Source organism: Centruroides sculpturatus, unplaced genomic scaffold (genome assembly GCF_000671375.1).
Source record: "Centruroides sculpturatus isolate CEXI.00-Female unplaced genomic scaffold, Cexi_2.0 scaffold71, whole genome shotgun sequence".
Lineage (NCBI taxonomy): Eukaryota > Metazoa > Arthropoda > Arachnida > Scorpiones > Buthidae > Centruroides > Centruroides sculpturatus.
This window is the reverse complement of record NW_019384332.1, coordinates 337,237-359,133: the sequence shown is the minus strand read 5'-3', so window position 1 is coordinate 359,133 and position 21,897 is coordinate 337,237. Positions and strand designations below refer to the sequence as shown.

The 21,897-nt window shown below is 32.7% G+C and overlaps 2 protein-coding genes and 1 long non-coding RNA gene across 4 annotated transcripts in view; 1 reads left to right on the top strand and 2 right to left on the bottom strand.

The window, feature by feature from the left end:
* Positions 1–4,984, bottom strand: part of LOC111630319 (COMM domain-containing protein 10-like) — an 11,145-nt gene extending 6,161 nt beyond the window's left edge. The window contains exons 1-2 of one of the 2 annotated variants that reach the window (XM_023374412.1): positions 4,892–4,984; positions 3,364–3,454 (exon numbers count right to left, since the gene is read on the bottom strand). In XM_023374412.1, coding sequence (XP_023230180.1) covers positions 3,364–3,454; positions 4,892–4,923 — 123 coding nt within the window. In that variant the 5' untranslated portion in view covers positions 4,924–4,984. Of the gene's footprint in view, positions 1–3,363; positions 3,455–4,580; positions 4,673–4,891 lie in introns of those variants that run through there. The other variant, XM_023374407.1, reaches the window with a different exon arrangement.
* A 4,028-nt stretch (positions 4,985–9,012) lies between these two features.
* LOC111630579 (EF-hand calcium-binding domain-containing protein 6-like) lies at positions 9,013–10,770 on the top strand. Its single transcript, XM_023374694.1, has one exon. It carries the CDS (start codon positions 9,013–9,015, stop codon positions 10,768–10,770), a length of 1,758 nt encoding a protein of 585 aa, XP_023230462.1.
* A 6,817-nt stretch (positions 10,771–17,587) lies between these two features.
* On the bottom strand, positions 17,588–21,535 carry LOC111630441. The gene is made up of 4 exons (XR_002757525.1): positions 21,479–21,535; positions 21,179–21,409; positions 17,810–18,122; positions 17,588–17,739 (listed from the first exon to the last, which is right to left on the bottom strand). It is a non-coding gene; the product is annotated as an uncharacterized LOC111630441 (long non-coding RNA).
* Positions 21,536–21,897: the final 362 nt, after the last annotated feature.

Genomic DNA, 21,897 nt, shown 5'->3' with positions numbered 1-21,897 from the left:
CGTTCCGAAACTGAGATCGTATCATGAAAATGTCGTAAGGTGGATCATCTTTTCCCATACGATTACATGTAAAACCAAATAATTCGTTCCAACGCGAAAAACATACTCAAATTAAAGCCAAGTAATACATTTAAAAAAAATAACTGTAATAAGAAAAACAAATGAAAAATGCTAACTAATGTAACGTCGTATGGTGAGTTTTTGTTCGTATCGTGGAGCAAAAATATGTTCGAATTTCATGTCGTATCCTGAAAATTTCGTATGCTGGGGCGTTTGTAACCTGAGGTACCACTGTATTTCTACTCGCAGTGAAAAAATTTGTTGCCGCCTTCACTCTTTCGGGTCTTTCTAAAGCTTCGTTGAATAGTGTATCTGTAAGCCATTTTCACTTTCGTGTAGCGATTTCACATGTTCAACTCAACATGAGTAGCAACTCACAAGGGGAGATGGGAAAGCATGTGAGTTATAACTAAAGACTACCAATTTGATGTCAGAGTGAGATGGTACCATGTGACACCTTCAACACATTGGGAGTTGTAACATGAAAAACTCAAGTCTAAGGACCCAGGATGGGGCATCGGCCCACACAGCATTAGCTATAGTATCAATTGACATTATTTGTCATCTCTTCCCTGGTTGCCTCATTTCCAGGTTTGGTGACATTCATTGGCCTTATTGTTTGCCCGACCTATCCATGTGCAATTATTTCTTGTGGGGACACCTCAAGGCATGTGTATATGAGCATAAGCCCATTCTTTGCAAGAACTGAAGGAAGCTATTTGCGTGGAATTCACCATAATGCATCACTGATAACAGACACCACATGGGAGATGTTGTTTTCCACACTTGATTCTGTAAAATGCTGTTTCAAACTCACATCTTCCAACAAATATCTTTCATAGTAATAATTACAGATATTGCGATTTTTTAAAAAAACGTCTGTTTTTTCTGCCCTACCCTCTATAATCTTTTCAAAGCACCATATAATGTTTTACTGCTTTCAAACTACACCATCCATTTATAAACATTTTTCCACTATTAAACAAAAATATTCCTATACTTTTTATTTTTACAAATATCCTAAAACAATAGAATCCCAATTATCTAAACCTTGATTAATTGAGGTTCTGCATTATCTGAGGCAAACCTATAAGTGAATACACTACTTTTCCTACAATTCAGAAAGCTTTGCCATGAATGTACTAAGTGCTTTAGCACTTTTAGTCTCAACTATGCTAAGTATGTATGTGGCTGATGCATAACATTGTGACAAATCAGAAAGGGACTCATATAAAATAAAATAATAAAACAAACAAAAAAAAAACTCAAGACTTTTTAAAAAAGTTTAAAATAATAACAGAATATGTCTTACAAAATTATTTGTTTACCTTTTTATCATTTAACTTTGCTTAATGATGGTTAATTAATGGTTTATTTCACAAATGATTTGTAATAAAATGTAACTACAATAATATACTAATTTTATATTTAAAACTATTTTACAGTACATATTAGTTGTAAAATAAATTATGTAAAAAATGTTGTTCTTACATAACATTAAATTTATTCAGGTAAAAAAAGAGACAGGAAAGATTTATATGTTATTACTTTTAAATTTGTAATTACTTTCCCAGCTGTTATATATAACAAAGGGAAAGTATGGTAATCAGTCAAAAAATGACCCCCAAGATTTTCACATATTGGACTCAGGACCTTGAAATGTTGAGAAATGCAAAAAATTGGGGTTTTTTTCCCTGTATGAATGGATGTTAGTGTATGGGGGCATGATTTTGTTCACCCTCTTTGGAGCTTAACTCCTGTACTTTTTGTCAAAAATTTCTGAAATTTTGCAGGGAGGTTTGTTTATTAGGGAGATTGATACTATTAAATTTTGATGATTAAAGATTGAAGGGGTGGGGAGATAAAGGGGGTTGTGTGTATCACCAGTAGGATCTGACTTAATGATGACTTTACTTGTTATTAGCATTTACAATTTTTTAAAACCTGTCTCTACCCACAAAATTAAGTTTTTTGACATTTCATAATAGTTAAAAACATAGATATTTTATTGAAAAAACTTTTTAACAGATGGTGCCACCAAATGTTGCTGGAAAAGTTAAGCAACTCATTGCTGGGCTTTTTTTTTAATTTGAAAGGGATGTGATCATCCATTTTTATCTTATTTTTATACTATCATAGATGGTATCAGTCTACATAATAATAAAGGTATCCCTTGCTTAACATGTAAAATTAACTGCAGTCCCTTTATATAAGCAGCAGAAATTTTAATTTAAGCGGCTTTACTAGCTGTCTTTAATCGAAATACGGCATCTATGTTAAGTAATGCAATTTTGATATCTGCAATAGGATCGAGGGATTAATTAACCATGTTAATCAAGGGATACCTGTACTGCATTAATGGACCTCTTCAGCATATAAAAAGTTGTGTGTGGTCAAACAAGATAGTTAAGGGTTTCTTGTATTTCTGAATATGTGAGGATAATAAACACGCAGACTTCAGAAATAAAATTACTACATTATTGATTTAATTTTAAAATACGTTTTCCTAATATTTATGACTGTACTGTACCAAAACACTAAGGATATTTTAATACAGTATGTAATTTTTAAATAATTTATATATATTTGAAACAGAAGAAAGTCAGAAATACAGTAAAAGAAAAAGAAACAATAGAAATAAATACTCATACATGGTCACTAACACAAACAAAAGTATAACTTACAATTTTTGTTTGTTAAAAGAAGTAAGTTATATAATTCAAAACTTTATATATAAAGTCAGGGTGTACCTCTTAAATGTCCTTAGTTTTAAACTGTTCTGTATAAGCCATTTGTACAGATATGTGAATAAAAGGTGTTGGAAAATGTTGGTCAATACTCCAAGTTTTATATGCATTTGCTTGAAAAGATCACTGCTGCTGCACAGTGACAATCTGGACCTTCACTGCTGCACAGTCTAAATCACTGGAACCTATTTTTTTGGTCTACCCAATCACCTGATATCATCTCTTTGTGGCATGTCAAAGACCATGTGTATGCTACAAAAGTGCCAGACAGAAGAGTCCCATGTACAAGAACTGTGGATGCCATTAACAGCATAACTCCTATGTTGGCTTGGATGTGGGCCAGAATAAAGTAAAAACCAGATATCATACTTGCTACATCAGGAGTATATATGGATATGTACTGATTTAATGTAGTAACTAACTTTTTTTAGATGCACTTTCTATTATCATTTTCTACAGTATTATACTCATATTTCTTTTCCCAAAATTGATTCACAAAACTAGGCCATTTGAGGGAACACACTGTATTTATATTCATAATAAATAAACAAATTACCTTGGAATGCAATTTCTGGAGAATACGTGATAACAGCAATGGAAATCTGGCATCATTTAAATTATTTATTAACTGAACAGCCTCAGTTAATCTGAAAAATAGAGAATATTTATTTTAAAATTATACTTGACAATTATGTACGTGATATATTTTTATTACTACAATGTGAAATATTTTAAATTACAGATTTTATCATTTTTCTCACTTGTTTAAGTGAATTTTTTGGTTTAAACTTTCCATTAAAATTTAATTAATAGATTGATCCAACTGAATATTCAATTTATGATATTACCAGAAGAATATTAAGTTATTTCTCAGTTTTGTGTTCGTTAGTTTCTAAAATTTTAAATAAAATGTTGAAATTCAAAAATTTTATTAATGTAAATAAATTTCAAGTATTTCTTGCTGAATTTCTTATGTCGCTTGCTCAATTTCTTTTCAAAAAAGAGATTCATCCAATACGAATAAATAAACTGACAACTGCTACTTAACACTGGTTATTATTAAATAAAAAAGAACACTACAAAATCCTAAGATACCTATGTATCTTAGGTTTTTGTAGTGTTCTAGAATAAATAACTGTTAAAGATGTGATAAAATTTCTTCTTCCACCACAAAAGATCCAATATCAAATCTAGTCTTAAGTTCATGATTTTTATAAGCAATTCAACCCGAGATTCTGACATCTATTTATCATTTGTGCTAGCGATCACCCAGAGATACGATCAAAAACAAGGAAGAAAAGGCTAAAGTGCAGCCCATACCTTCCAATATAAAGTCACTACAAAAGAAGAAAAACAAAGATTCAACAGCTCTCCGTAAATCAAGTTTTTGTGGTTTTTCACCTTCCAGAGAGCTAAGTTAAATCTAACATGCAACACGCCAAACCTGTTAGATTTACACTTTAGGTAGAATTACGGGATCTAGTACCATTACCATATTATTAAAGGCGATTGCCAGTTTTTTCCACAAGATAACAGTCAACAGTCAATGTTACTTCAAAATGCAACCAAACCACAAAATCTTTAAGTTATATTTTCAGATTATTCTTGTATGTATGTTCCAGATACATCAGGCATCATCCTTATCCTATTATCTCTAGATTATAATGACTATGTTAAAAGAGCCACAGAGCTCAATGTGTTGAAAGCCTAAGATTCTATCCCATCCAAAATCATTTAAATTAATAAAAGTAAATGAAATTTGTAATTATTAACATTAAATAACATGTCAGCTCCTCCCATCTCAAAGGTTCTTTCTGATAATGACGATGCAAAGGAAACTTCCTCGTCATTGAAGTGAATACGGAATTTTTTAAAACTTTATATGAAGGAGAGAGATTAACTCAATTATTTAATAAAATCTGATGAAAATATTAGATTTTAATGGGGAAAAAATACGCATTTCGTTCAAATGTTTAATATTAAGAGAAATATACAATAATAATTTCATATATATAATTATACAATTAAGTTTAATCGTAATATTTATAATTAATTTAGAGACTCGTGTAATATACATCACTCACTTTTTTGTTTTGGTAAACATGTCTGTTACCATCTTTGATTAGTAAGTGTTGCCAATTTTAAACACCACGCGCCGCCTAGTGTTTAAATGCAGCGGCCGATGCGTTGATGTAAGTTCCAACGCCACCACGTGTTGACGTGGGGTATCGGTTCGAAGCCAGAAGATCGGCGCGAGCGAGAGGACTTTCAGCAAGCCCATTATGGCCAGACCCATAATGGGGGTGAGGGACGGAGCCTAACATATCCGAACGGACCATCCCCCGAAAAATTCCTGGGGATTTTCCGACCCGTCCTCCAGAGTGGTAGGCTGCTACCTTGAACGCTCGGCCATCCAGCCGTCCTGATGAAGTCTCTGTAGATGAAGATTGAATGTTGATAGTGATTGTGATGACGGATGTTTGAAGACGTTTTGTGCCTTCTGTATTTTTATATTTTATGAAAAAAAACATGCGATATGCTTCTTGTCTAGTCTTGTGTACAAATATACAAGCGCTAAGACGGCTTTTCTTTTTCACTAGACTTATTACACCATCAATGAAACGGAAAACAAACTTTAGAAAGACTTTTTATTTATTTGAGAATGCATTTCGGATAATTATGTCCCTTTTCAACTCTTGTGTTACAAATGGACTATGAGAAAAAAACATGTTATTTATTTTTTAAGCGTTCTGGACATTATGAATTAGCGCGCATGCTATGTAATAGAATTAAGTAAATTCTCAAAGCCATTTCTATCCCAATTTCATATCACCAAGAACTTAACAGTAAAACTGAAAAAATTAATTTTTTGCATTTACAAATTTCTACAGAATTTTTGACGATCTGTATATAGACATTACGATTAGAAGCCAGTGAATTATCCAACCCAATTATCCCCGTGCAATTAGCTCCGTAGATAGTGCTGCCAGTGAGATAATAACCACACTGGCAGCACTGTCCGTGGAACTAATTGCAAAACAGCACGTGCCTTACTTTTGATTTGAGAGTCAAAATGAGTGTAATAAACTTCTTAATTTTTTAAATATAAATGTATACAGTAAAACCTGTCTATGGCGACCCACCCACGGTTCCTTCAAAAAGTGGTCTTTTAGACAGGTGGTCCTGTAATAACATATTTCCGTACGTATCCTGCGTACTTTTTAGCCATTTCTACTAAGCAAAACTGAAGATGAGCAAAAATAAGCGAATTTTTTCAATGATAGGGCTATATTGGTATTGTATTTTATTCTTATCGGATACTGTAACTCGATTTACAGGAGTCGTCGTGATTTTATAAGACAGATTTAAAGCAATACAGTAGAGCGTCGATTTTCCGAAAGTCAATCATCCGAAAGAATTCCAGTCGGCAAATTTGAATTTTCGCCAGTGCTGTGGCACTTCAATCTTTGGCTATGTCTTGGGCTACTCAAATATTTTACGTTTTTGATACTAAATTAACATCGGAAGTATAATTTTTTTTATTATTTTTATATTTTTCAATATATTTATTTTGTTTGTACAAAATAAAAAATAATTTTTAACGATACAATAGTCTTTGTTAGGCTTAACATCGACGAAAATTCAACGCGAAGCGACACGCAACGGAGAAAAATTTCGAAATCGGATACGTTAAACTATTTTTTCGTATGTAAATCAGTTATCCGGACAATTCCAGTCCCCAATTGATTCGGAAAATCGACGCTTTACTGTACTTTAATTTAAAGATTAATACAATAGTCGCATTTTCTCGATTATAATGCACACTTTCTTTTTTCCGACTTAATTAATTCGACTCGGTTTTTTTCATTTGCTCTTCAGTTACGTGTATTACGCCATCGATATACAAGCGCGTCGTATCTCTACATCACTTTGGTTTTGGTATTCGTTAGTTTAATCTTATTTTAACTTCAAAAGATCAGCGGTGTACAGTACATTTAAGTGCGACCCTACTGCAGATAGAGGCGGTATCTCCAGTAGTGTGGCACTTAATGACGATTTTACTCGTTATTTGCATTTACAATTTGTTTTTATAAAACCCTCAAAACAGTCTTTTGCCATTTTATAATAGTTTTAAAAATATAGAAAGTTTTTAATAATAAAATATAACAGATGGCGCCGCACACGTAGTTTTAAATCCGGGGAAAGTTATGCAACTCGTTGCTGGATTTTTTCCAATAGTGAGATTAGTGATCTTTATCACGTCTTCCTTAATTATCCACAATAAACAGAAATCAAGATTAAAATAATTCACTTTACTCGCCTATTTAACTATACATTTCGTATAAAAATGCATAGTTTGGTTGAGAATACGGATTTGAAGCACGTATAGTTTAGGAAATTCTGCATTGTCATACAATTATATTTGCACTCGGGACAAACATTTCCCGTCCGTATCTCTTCGAAACATGTTGAATTTGCACTTCGAAATTAGCCGTGTAATTTTTGCAGCCAGACATACAAATAAGAGGAAAAAACCGACTTCCTCCGTCGAAAAGGATTTAAACCACCGACCCATGAATATCTATGGCTACAACAGTCGACCGCTCTACCAGCTGAACTATCGACGAATTGAATTTAAAATCTGCAAATTTAGCTGAAGTGTTTTGCTTCGGCAAAGTCGTCTTCCTGCAGTTGCAGAAATAATCTGCGATTTCAGCAGGTTCGCAGAGAAATGCTAGAATTAGCCAATGAGGTTGAGAGCTCACCGCCCAAGTCGAAATGAACCCTTTGCAAGCGCCAACAACCCGATCACTAGCCATGCTATTTGCAACAGCAAATATTCTCAATGCAGTGGTTGGTGCCAACCGTTGTGGATACGTTAAAGAAAATGCACGAATCGAAAGATACGGATTCGCCTAATGACAACGTGGTTAATCCGTTCTGTTATACCAGCGTTTCTCAACCTCTAACGAATCGTCGCCCCCTTCAATAAAACCGTTACGTAGTATCGCCTCCCTTCACTCCAAAATTCCGATGCCGAGGGTCAAGTCTAATGCCAAATTCATACTGCATTGAATAGACTAGTCACTAGTATAATGTTATTTGTTTGATTATTGTACGATATAACGAATAAATATCTAATTATTCTTAATATAATGTTTTACTATATCGCCCAGAAAATTGTTTTTCGCCCCCAAAATATAAATTGTTACTAATCGCTCCCTCAACACGGAAAAACGCCCACATGGGGGGCGATATCGCCCCCGTTGAGAAACACTGTGTTATACCATATCAGTTCGAATCCTACCCTCGTCGCGATTCTGACTTTCGGTTGCGTTTTTTTTCTCCTCCTTCGTTTAGTACTTGGCTGCTTCTAATACACGCGAAGAAATATCGTTGTGATATTTCTCTTAAGCGTTTAATCTTTTTCTTACTTAACCATAGTCAACTTTACGAAATTTTTTGTATAAAGTTTTTTGAAAACTGAATATTTTTCAAATTTATTTTAATTCACGAAATTAATTAAACATTAAAAATGTATATTATAAATGTATACACATGGCTAAACTTAATTTCAAAATTTATTAATATACTGTATAAATTTTAATAATATTGACATGAATATTTAAAAATTTGCTGTAAGTTTTGAGATATTCTTTCACACTTTTCTAGCGAACCAAAACGTTTAAAGCAAAATTAATTTTAATTATTCATTGATGTTAGCTGCAATATTCTTCTGTGGATCTATAGTAACTTGTAAAGACAGAGAGCATAATAAGCATATTTTAGTAAACATATTGTAGTTTGTATATATTAAAAACTTGAGTTATTTGAAATTTCTATCCTATATCATTCTGAAAAACAGAATGATGTCGAAATTGATGATGCAGTTATACTTGGAGATAAGCTTATATAAATCTACATATCAGTATATAAACAATTTTTTATGTCGAAAAATTATTATAAATTGAACTGTTTTAGCAAAATTTGAGATAAACGTGACTCTTCAAATGCATCGCGTAATAATAAATGAAACAATATTACAATTCTTATTATCATCATTGTAAAACAAAAGTAAAAGCTTTTTTTATGCTAAGGGATTCACTATTTTAATATTCTGTAGTTGTGAAATTTGAAGGTTTTTACTGATAATAAAATATCCGTTTTACTATTTTGAATTATTGGCATACACTGAATCTAAAATATGGCGAAATTTCAGAATCCAAGATGGGAAAGTGTGCCTGCTTGCCTTGTATGGCCGGATATAGATTACGAAGAAAGTTTACAGAGATCCCATCAGAAACAAACAAACGAGACTGGAGAAACAGCAGTGGAGAGGTTGAGAGTTCGGGCCATAAATCCTCATAATTCACTTAAGGTAGCATACACCGTAAACAGAAACGGAGATAAGATGATTACTAGAGAAGAAATGAAAAGAGTAGCGAATTTTTCGATGCCTTATCCTGCTAAACTATCAGCCAAAGATTATGAAGAATTATTACTCATCTTAGATCCACTTCATACGAATTTAATTAAACTAGAAGACTTTTTAAATCTGTTTAAACCTGAATCTGTTTGCGACTTGGGAAACTCGATTAAAAAAGTTAGTACGAGTAGCTTACAAAGACATGAACCTCTCACTCTGTTGAAACTTGATGAAAAAATAAGATATAACATCAAAACTCAAACAGAGAAGTTATTGAAAGCTTTTACTTTTTATGATTTCGAAAATACTGGTATGGTTTCGAAACAACACGTCAAATGTCTGCTTCAGAAACATTGTATGCCACTTTCCGATAAGCAGTTCGAAGGGCTGTGGAAAATGTTTCCAGTTGAGAATGGTGCATTGAATTACATACGATTTCTAGAAGATTTTGGAGATTGTACACCCAACGACACAATGAGTAATTACAGAATAAAAACAATTTCACGAACATTGGTCCGTTCATCTTCTAAGTCAAAATACGAACCTTCAATTAAAAAATTGAGAAATGCATCTGAATGCCATTGCGAAATTGAAGGAAAGCAATTTAATGATATCAAGATAATATTGAGAAACTGCATTGAAAAAAATTGGCATGATATAATTCGGAAATGTAAAGAAGCAGATCCACGGCAATCGGGTCGCATTGCATCAGAATCTATGAAGGAGGTGCTAAATCAGTGCGGAATTCCAGTCTACAGTGAATTTATGAATAACTTTTTAGAACGACAATACAATATGGTTCCTGGAACACTCATGAACTACTGGCAATTTATTAAAAATATTAGTAATAATTCATACCACCGTTCTCAGTACGAATGTTACAATTCGAACAAATCCGATCAAGTAGAAATGCAAATATACCGTAAAGAAAAACCTGATTATCTCACCATACCTGAAGAAGCAGCATGGTCTACTCTCCCAGCTCCTCCAAACTACGATCTTTTGCTAAAGAAATTGATAGATTGTTCGTGGCGCAAGATTATCTATAAATGTCGCACGATGGATGTTAAAGAGAGTGGAAATATTTCCTGTGAAAAATTTATGACAATATTGGCAAACTGTGGTATTCCTGTTACAAATCGAAATCTTAGCAGAATACTTCAAGAAATATATAGCATCATACCAGGAAAGAAAGTTAATTATTGGATGTTTCTTCGTAAATGCAGCTTGGATGATAGAAAAAAACCTGATAATGCTATTACTAAACCAAACTGTGACCATGTGTATAGAATATTACTGCGAATGAGATCTCAAATTTTATTCTACTTCGGAGCTTTACGACAACAGTTTCTAGCAAACGACCCACAAAAAGCAGGATTAATCGATGCTACAAAATTCAAGAAGATTTTGAATGATTTTGCCATCTGTCTCAGTGACGAAGATTTCTTTATCATCTGTAAACATTTCGATCCTGTTTTAAGCGGTTCCATTCCCTACGTCAATTTTCTACAGTCTTTCGCTCATCCAAATTTTTAAATAATCATATTTTAAAAGTTTAAATTGTCTTAAGATTTTTTACTTAAATCATCATAATTATAGTAGATAAATTCCGAATATAAATATTTTAAGATATTGATTCAATACATTTGTCTTTCGATACGAATAACTAAATTAGAAAGATCTTTATGAAATAAAAGCTGCTAATTCTTATCATCATGAGTGCTTTTTCTTAGTAAATTTAAAGTAATGAATCTTAATAAAAATAAATAAATAATAAAATATTTAAACATGTAGACTATATAAGTAACGATGATAACGTTTTAATTTGNAAAGTAAACATAATAATATTAAATAAATAGTTGAGAAAAGCAACGCCTTGTACCTTGGGACAGTCCCAAGGTACAAAAAATTCACTGTCCCAAGGTACAATTTTCTCTTGTTTATAACAAAGTATGGTTATAATTTTTGAATTACAGAAATCCAATGTTATTTATTAAAATAAGTGGTTACAAATGTGGTTATCAACTAACTGTACCTTAATTAAATTACTCACCTCAAAATATTTCGATTAAAACCAAGATTCAAATGGATTGTAAAAAAAAACAAACACCTATAAAAATCACACAACGTGTCACAGCGTTAAAACTAGTCAAAATAGCCGACTTTACGTCATGCATCCTGAATGTTGTAATGAAATAGCTAATAGATATCGCTACTTACTACTACTCAATATAGGCCTATTATTTTTCAAATGACGAGCTTGTCCCAAAGTACAAGTATCTCCCCTACAGCAAAACGTATAGTATTTGAAGATTTTGCTTGTTCAGGTAACAACTTTAGCAACTTTAAAAGCATTTTGACTAGACGGTCAAATGGGTGAAATGATTACGGCATTAGCCTACTGCTCTGGAGGAGTTTCTCTTTTGTTCTTTTCGTCCTGTGAGCACTAAGAGGATCAAGCCATCGTCGGTTCAGCCAGGCCCACATACATACACATAAGAAAGACATCGGCCGTACACGAGGTCTTTAGCCGGAGAAAAAGAGGGTAAGGGAAAGGGGAGAGGAAGGAGGAGGAAGAGGAGATAGATAGTAGAGGAAGGTAGGATTCCTCTGAACGGTGTTACGTATGACTACAGTACCCTCTATGTTTGATTTTGGCGTGCAGTTTTTAGGCTTCAAGGCCGTAAAAGGTTACGAAGGTTCTTTTAGACCCTTCGTAGTCCCACGAAGGGTCTAAAAGAAAACCTGAGTGTAGCGAACATCAATGACTCAGTGCCGCCACGAAAGCTAAGTGTAGAACTTAGTGCCAAGTGGCTGTTAGTAGGAAGTAGGGATTGCATACCGCTTTTTTTTTAAATCAATTTATCGGTTAGCCGATAAATTGACAAAAAACATTAGGTAAACTTACCGGTAAATTTCAAAAATTTACCGGTAATTCGGTAAAAAATTTCTAGTATGGATTTTTCAATGTAGAAAATATTGTGTTTATAGATATTTAAAAGGGCTACAGGGACATTGAAAATAAAAAATAAAAACAGGTAAGTGTAAGCAACAATATACCAAATTATTAATTTTATGTGAGATATTTTTTGTTTAATTTTCATTTAAACTTTCTTGGGTTTGAGAGGCACTGTAAATCGTACAGAAAGAGCTAGTTAGCATATGTGATTTGTGCTCTGCAGTTTTTTGAGATTTTTTAAGGTTTAAAATCTTTACAATCAACGTTTTTCTTAAAGAGTAAGTAAATATCTCCTTTTTTAATATTTAGAAATAATAATACGTAAATATTTCACGTATTTTTTAAATTAATAGCAATTCTGAATACACCACATTATGACAGGACATTAATGCAATATTATTGTAAAATAACATTAAAATTTGAACCTTAAATAAATTTTTTATTTCTAACAACTGTTTAAAATAATTAAATACAAATATTTATTAGAAGATTCTAATATTATGCCTTAAGACTGTGCAAAATATGTATTATTCTAACCCTATTTTCTTGGGGAATTCCCATTACTCTCACGCATGAAAATGAAATCAGTGACAATAAAAATTTCGCGTTAGTTAAATTTAATACAAGTATATAATATCGTGATTGATTGTCCATCAAAACCTTTATTAATACATTATAATAACCCATTACGTCAAGACACAGTGTTTGTCAAACCTCAATAGATTTACACATTTGAGTTCGAATCTTCGAACAGGGATGCACAACCTTTTGTGAAGAAGGGCCAAATTAGGATTAAGTTTACTGACTGGGGGCCGGACCTCCAAGCGATTAATGCGATGGCTGAGATTTGGATGCTGGCGGCAATCTTCTTTATGTCTGGTGTAATGGCAGATGTTGAAACAACCAGCAGATTTTCCAAATTCTCGTTGGTTAACCTGTTCCGTGTTTTGCACTTGTTTAAATTCATAAGCGAAAACGCTTGTTCGCATACATAGGTACTGCCAAACATGCTTGCACAAAATCGAGCATTGTCTTTCAGTTTTGGAAATGATGTATCTGGCAGTTCTTTGTAGAATGTGAGGAGATTAGAATTTTTGAACTGTGATTTCAATTCATCACTGCACTGGATGTCTATCAACTCAAGTTGGACATCTGGAGGGGCATCTTCCACTTTCACATCAAATGGAGTTGAAAAAAGTTGCAGGTAGATCTTGTATTTCTGGAATTCACCAAACCTCTCATTGAATGATGTAAGGAGGGTGTTAACTTGGTCAGAGTAATCCATCTTCATATGTGGGTATTTCTCTTTCATGGCCTTGCAATGTGGAAAGTGTGTAAAGTTCTCTGATTGCATGTGGGACTTGAAAAGTGATAGTTTGGTCATAAATGCATTGATGTTACTTGTCAACTGAGAAACAAGTTGCATCTTTCCCTGCAATCTCAAATTAAGGTCGTTTAGATAAGCAGTAATGTCAGCAAGGATAGCTAAATCACACTGCCATCTTTGTACCTCCAAATCCCTTGTAGTGTTTCCCCGTTCTTTGAGGAAAGTGATAATAGGCCCCAATAGCCCCACAAATCTCTTGAGGACTGTTGCCTTGCTCAGCCAACGAACTTCAGTATACGTGAGCAGGTCAGCATAATCAGCATCTATTTCTTCAAGAAATAATGTGAAGAGTCGATGGTTGAGTCCATGACAGTGGATTAAGTTCACAGTATCATAGACATCTTTCAGCAGACGTTCAAATCCCAGCTTCTTTGCACAAAGTTGCTGTTGGTGAATTATGCAATGATACTGGACTAACTCCTTTTGCCTGTCCCCAAGGTGGTTTTACAGCAAGGTGAAAAATTAAAAATAATAATTTAATTTTAAATTTACGAAAAAAAGAATGTAAAAATAAAAGTAAATAAAAAGTTCCAATTAATTTACTACTTAAATAACCTAAATATATCTGTTTTCTTTCAAACAAAAGAAACCGCAGCTTTCTAGCTACACGGAATCATTTTACAACCCTCTTTGTTGACAAGTTTATGGCTTGACGCGGTTTGTAATAATTATTAAATCCAAAATATTTTAGTGCAAACGGCTTCCTTTTAGTCATAATGACTCTATTCCAACTACAGTATTAATTTTCTTGGTCCAACTTAATAATAATAAATTTGATGCGAAAAAATTTTTTTCTATTCTTAGTCTATGGAGAGATATTGTTGTAAATTATTGGTTGTTATAGCTTTTTGTACATTTCTTTTTGAACTCTGGTTAGTTTTTTCTAGTTTGAATGACATTAGGTTGACGAATAAGTGTCTTTTCAGAAGAGATTGATTCAAATTCGACAATACCAATCAGAATCTAGAATGTAAACAAATCATAAAAAATCGTTATTTTCATAGTTTTTCAGCGCTATTTTCATTTATTTTTGTTATTTGACGCTATTTAGACGAATAAGCAAGTTTTCCGAAGCATAAAATTGAAGATTTCCCGCCAAAATAGAAACTTCCTGATAAAATAAAATGATGTTAGAACGTCATTTCCGATGTTATTTGATTCTTCAAAAAATCGTTATAATACTATGTATTAGACTTAGAATATTCGATATCTAAACCAGAAAGTGTTAGCTAGAAATAGACTTATTTATAGAACCCCCCCCATTTCTCACTTCAGGGAGTTATAAAACAGTTGGGTGGTAATGACTTTGTGAAAGGGAAAAGTTCTACACTTAGAAACTTCGAAAGAAGGGATTTGGGCCTGTACCGTCCGCGGGCCGCATAAACATTGATAAGGGGCCGTATGTGGCCCGCGGGCCGCAGGTTGTGCACCCCTGGAACTTCGAATATTATTTTTTTTTGTTTTATCATTTTTTGCTGGTTTAAAATCTACATAATATATTATTATTTTGTAGAAACCATGGATAGAAATTCAGTTTGGTTCTACTTTAATCGTACAGAAACAAGAGATGTAGCTGTATGTAAACAGTGCAACAAAAGAATAAAAGCAGCAGGTGAAAGTACTAGTGGTTTACGTAGCCATCCAAAGAGTTAACATAAAATTAATCTATTAAAAAGAAACAATGAAGAATGCTCAAAAGAACCAGTGATTGATACAAGATCAAAAATTACCTCTTATTTCAAGAAAAATGACGAATCTCTTGAAGCTGTACTCTCAAGAATGATAGCAAAAGATGGAATTCCTTTTAGCAAGTTTTGTGCATCTGCAGATTTACGAATGTTATTAAAAGCAAGAAGCTACCAAGAGATACCAAAGTCGCCAAAAACTATTCAAAAAGTAGTTATGCAATATGCAGATAAAATTAAGGAAGAGGTATTGAAGGAAATTTTACAGCATACGAACAATAATAAAGTGCATAGCCTTACCACAGGTGAGTGGACATCAAATAAAAACCGCTGATATATAAATGTGAATATTCATGGAGGTGATTGTAAATTTTGGAATCTTGGATTTAGTCGAATTTATGGACCTGCACTTGCTGAGGTATGCGCAGAATTAATAGAAAATAAATTAAAAGAATTTCAAATTTCTTTGAAAAATATTGTCTGCATAACATCGGATGGAGCTGCCGTCATGTAGAAAACGATGAAATTACTCAATAAAAACCATCAGTCTTGTACAGTACATGGATTGCAAATTGCAATCATAAATGTTCTATACAATATAGGCAGATCAGATGTACTGTACATAATTAACCTACATATGTTGTGGCATTTAGTTATAACGTTTATAAATTACTGTATGTACCGTATTATTTATGCCTGTACATACTGTATGTACGTTTATTGGATCCCATATTTCTTCTAATAAACACGTTTTAGTTAACCGAAGTGGGTGTTTCATTTCCATATTAACCTAGGCAACATTTTACTCATAAAATGTAGGAATATTGTAGACTACTGCTAGCAAAACAATGCCAAATATGTAATCACTTTCAGTAATCTGACATCCCTTTGGTCCCATACATGTCAGATTATCAAGGAACAACTGTATTTTGATCTCTCAGTATATTGTATTTTTATTTCCTTTGTTTTATTAAAACTTGTCACTGTTATTTAATGGACTGGTCAATTAGTCTCCACTCATACAAGAAGATCCTCCTATGATTTATAAGGACGTCGTCACTTGAACGTGAACTATTGATTTTGTTTACGCGTGATAGGATTGGATTTCACGCCCTATCTTATTTCTTTTTAAAATAAAAATGATTATTATTCCAGAGCACAAGTACTTTTCTTGGTCCAACTTTATTGTTCAGTCACCTTAATACTGGCATTAGGTGTCTGACTACTTATGATTAAAAGGCAGTCTCTTTGTACTCTGTACTGTATTGCCATTTAGTGGGACAGGGTCAATATCTTAGAAAAATGATTAATCCATAATTGTATTACATATGTGGAGGAATGGCAGCTGACAATTTTTTGAAACTATTAAGTGAAAAATCTCTAGTTTTGGAATTTTATATTGTTTGTTTGGTGTCATATTTCTACTTGTGGATGGTACTATATTTCACTATTAAAGCAACTTGGCTGGATGGCTGTGCAGTCAAGGTGGCAGCCTACTGCTCTGGGGGACCTGGGATCGAATCCGAACAGGTCGAAAAATCCCCAGGAATTTTTCCAGGGTTGGTTTGTTCAGATATGTCGGGCCCCGTCCCTCACTATCCGGCTGCCTCATTGTGGGCCTAACCGAACCCATAATGGGCCCGCTAAAAGAGGCCCTCTTAATGCCAATTGGGCAGAGAGTTAAAAAAAAACTATTAAAGCAAGCTCCATCTGTGGAGCTTTGGTAGATTATCTATTATTTTGTGAGGTGTTGCTAAAGTTTTTGTTTTTATTTTTCTTCTTTTTATGTTATTATATTTTATTTTGGATAGTTCTCTCCCATACTGTAATACTGTGGTTATATTACTTTTATTTATTAATTTAAATTTTTGTATGGATTTTTTTGTAAATCTTAATAACTGATGTATCTGATTTATAGTTTTGGAGTATTTGTAAATATATTGATATAATTACTGTATATCATTTAGCATCATGGATTAGGTATCAAGTATGTTATTCAAAATAATGCAAAGAAAAATTAATAATAAACATTTTCAAAAATAGGCATAAAGTACTTAAAATCAATGATTCACACCATTTTATTGAACACATATACAAGGTTACCTTGTATGTGTGTACAATAAAATGTATACCTTGTACAATAATATGTGTATACCTTGTATACGTATACATATACAAGGTTAAACTTTGACATCATATTATAGAAAATGCTACTTTTTGGAATTTTGTATTTTTTTATCAGATAAAGTATTAAATGTCCCTTTCATCCATACCATTCATTTTTCTGTTGAAACTCTGTTTTTACTCTCAAATTTCAACAAGTCAATTCAACATAATTTTATTAAAAAAATTAATCTAGTATATCTACAGTTATTCAAAAAAATCTCCTGCTTTCTGTTTTCATCTTCCTCTTCATCTTAAGCCTGCAACTGCTTCTACTGCATTGTCTATTTTTTCCCTTATCATTACGTTTGCTATGTAAAGAACTAACAGTCAAGGATAAACATTTCTATTTTGTTAAAAAATAAAAATAAAAATTCTTACATGTTCTATCAATGTTTCACAACCATCTTCTAATCTTGTCTCTTCTCTACCTTGCTTGACATTAGAGAGGTTACAATCGACGTTTTCAATGCGAAAACGTGTACGTCGGACGTTCAGTGCCGTCTTCTTGTAAGCCTAGAAGTTTGACAATGGCATTTGGAACATCGAACATAATTCCACTGATGTTCCAAATGCCATTGTCAAACTTCTAGGCTTACAAGAAGACGGCGCTGAACGCCCGACATACACGTTTTCGCATTGAAAATGTTGGCCGTAACCTCTAAATTTTCTCGTTCACTTCTTCTAGTCCCTCCTAATTCACCATGTAAAATTTTATGCAAAAATTTAGTACAAGGTTTCATAATAAAATAATATGCATACAAATATATTTCAAAACATACTTTCTAGTACAGGAAAAATATATTTTTTGTGTACTTAAGGTAAGTAAATAATGACTCCATGTCTACTAACACACAATACCAAAGAGTCCATCAAGTTTTTGTGGATTCCTCAAATAAGGTTTGATGTTGTATGTTAGTATTTTTGTGTTTCATATTCAAAATGTATGCAACAATTTTATATTAAACAAATAAATATTGAATTTTAAACAGTGCTTAATTACATCTTCAACAATTTTTACTTATCCTTGTAACCCAACTTGTTTTACAATGTATGAGGAATGATCAGAAAGTTTATAAAGCCAATAATTCATACTTTTTATTGTGGAAATGAAAGAATATTTCTTACAGACAAATCCTTACTTGATCATTCCTTTACTGGTTTCTGTGTATTTTTTTAAAAAATTAAAGTTTTTTGCTTTCTTTCAGTAACTTATCACACAAGAAACTCTTATTGATATAGGTTTTATTAATGAAAATGCATCTTGGATCTTAACGACCCCTCTTAAGTCCTTAATTTTTGTATAGAAGTTAGAAAAAGAGATAATATTTATAAATTGCATCATACATACATATTTACAGATATTATTTTCAAAATATATTTTTAAACTTACATTAGCAGATTATTAAATACAATAAAATTTAAAAAATTTGGGTAATTGACTGAATATATTATAAAATTTGCTTTAAAAAGGTTGCTGTGTAAGATATAAATTTTTTTCTAAAAAATAATGTAAATTGCTACTACCTGTAGATGGGTAAAATTACAAGTTGAATAAAGTTTAAAACAAATTTTTAAAAAATTATTAGTTTTATTGAAAAATTTGTATATCTATCTATCTATGTATCTTCTCCAAGCCAGAGGTTGCTAACAACCAATTGCCACTCCTCCTGATCTCTCGCATTGTAAATTAGTTGTTTCTTATTAATTTGAGTCCACTCTGCTATATCTTGTAGGTAGGTCCTCCGCTGTCTTCCTTGGAAACAGGTTCCTTGGATCCTGCCCTGCAGTATGATGGGAAGCAGTGAGTTAGTGGCCCAAATGGCGTGGCCACAGTACATCATTTTGCATTTTGCTATGATAGGAAGCAGCTGTCACTCTCCCACATCAGTCCATTCCAGCACACATGCGTTGGTCACCTGCTCTGTCCAGCTTATCTGTAGCATGCAACGATAGCACTATATCTCAAATGCTGCCAGCTTTTTCTGCATGCCCTTATTCAGGGTCGATGTCTCACATCTGTACAGTAAGACAGACCATATTTAAGCTTTATCTCCAGGCTTAGTTTCTTATCTGTAAGTGTTCGCTGGAGATTAGAGAAGGCTGATTTCGCCATTTGGATTTGTGTTCAAATTTCCTTGTCACATCTACCATCCCCTTATAATGGCTTCAAGATATTTGAATTCGGTTGCTTCTTCCAGTAAAGCACCGTCCACAAATATTTGGGAAATGTCCGTTGCGGAATCTTTACTAATTCTTACCCATTTTTCCATTGATACACATGCCATATTTCGCACTGCCCACCTGGAGTGAGTTAAGTATCTGTTGGATCTCCGTCACAGATGTGACAATGCATGCAAGATCGTCGGCGTACCAGATGTAATTGATATTCACTCCTCCGACCGTGATTTCCACATTCCCACAAACATTCCTGTGTTATCTGTTCAGAGAAGACATTAAAAAGTGTGGGTGATAATACACATCCCTGTCTAACTCCTTTTTCTATCTGGCACGGTGATGTTTCTATGTCGTCCAGCCTAATTGGAACAGTCTGGTCCCAGTACAGGTTGCCAATCAGTTTGTAGTCATTTGTGTCCAGATAGACTCTCTTTAACATTTCCATTAAAAGTGGGTGTTATACTTTGTCAAAAGCTTTTTCGTAGTCAACGAAACAAATGTATAACTCCCTTTGCATTTCTATGGCTATTTCCGATAAAATTCTCACAGTGAACAGTGCATCAACAGTGCCCATTCCAGGCCTATACCCAAATTGCAATAGTCCTAACTGAGCCTCTGTTTTGTTTCTTATTCAATATTCTATAATTTTTAAAAAGAGTTTTAGGCTATGGCTCATTAGACTTATAGTTCGGAATTGGTCACACCGCTTGGCATTGTGCCTCTTTGGGATTGGGATGAAAGTGGATTTTTTGAAGTTGCGTGGTAGCTGTCCATCTTTGTAGATTTTATTAAAAAGATCTATTAGCGATGGTTTTGCAACTGTGTCCAAGAATTTTAGGAGCTCGGTTGGAATATCACATCACCAGTTTGGGATATCAAATTGCTTATTTCTCAGAAGTTTATAAGCTTTATGCTAAATTTTGATTCCTAAATTTCTACAGCTCTACCCATAAAACAAGTATTTCCTAAATTTCTAAGCCCAGTAACAGCTCTACCCTGAAATCATTTATATACTTTAATAATTATAATCACTAAAATGCATAAAAAATCAACATACACATACTATTAAAATAATATAAAACAAAAAACATTTCTTAAGAAATAAATTTTGAACAAATTTCTTGAAAATTATTTGCTGAATTTTCTAGAAATTTGACAAATAAATGATGTATCAAATATGAGAAAATATCAAATTATACAAATTGATTCAGACCACTAATCTAAATTTCTGAAATATCAGAAACAAAATCAAACAGTAAAAAAGAAGTGTACTTATAGAAATTCATAATGGAGACATCAATCATTTTTAAGGAGCTCATTATAATTGTGATAACTGTTAATATTCAAATCATTTTGTTCTAATTCTTATAAAAAAATTCACTTAACTTTACTGAAACTTAGATTTCTTTTTTTTTAATTTTGAAGATAGACTAAAACATAGCAAACTAAATTAAATAGTGTTAAAGACTACATCAGACAAGGAAATTCTAAATAATAAAGCATTAAGTTGATTGAATGTTCACTGAGATTATTAAATGTAAAAATTAATTTTTAAGAATTTATCAAACTTACTTTTAAGCAACATTTTGTAGTTGAAGGAATTGGTAAAGAAAGCAATGAAAACACTTCATAGCTATTTGATGTTTTACTACAATTTAAACAGATCAATTGTGATTAAAGTAATCCGTCAAATAGATTTGAAACAATTGATTTGTTCATGTTAATATGACTTGCCCAAAACCTTTCCTGTGCTTCAAATTCACGTAAATGATCTAAATTCAATATTTGGTTTGGAGAAACATTCTGCAATAAAATGTAAAAATTAAATCATATGAATTTTTAATTGTAATTTATCTAATGAAATATATTTACCTTATTAAGATCATCATGAAGCTTTTCTAATAATGCGATAAGAAATTCATGCGAATCTTCTTGTTCATAACCAACAAACACTGACATATGCTTACTGACAGTATTTTTGGAAAAAGTTTTAATTATTTTTTATTACAAGAAATTATTTAGTTTTAATCGGTTTTAAAATAATAAAAATATAGCGAGGAACCTTTACTTTAAAGTATTTTACTCATGTATGATATCTGACCTGGTGGAGAATTAGTACTCAAAATTCCACCAGCAAGTGTTGTTTGCCGACAAGATTGCCAACAAACAGGAAGGGGTTCAATCTCTCACGTATGAGGGCTGTGGTGAAGGAGGCAAATGAAGTCAAGTGTTTTACAATTTAAAACCGTTTATTTTGGAAACATTCATAGCTTACATCAGGTTTATAGATC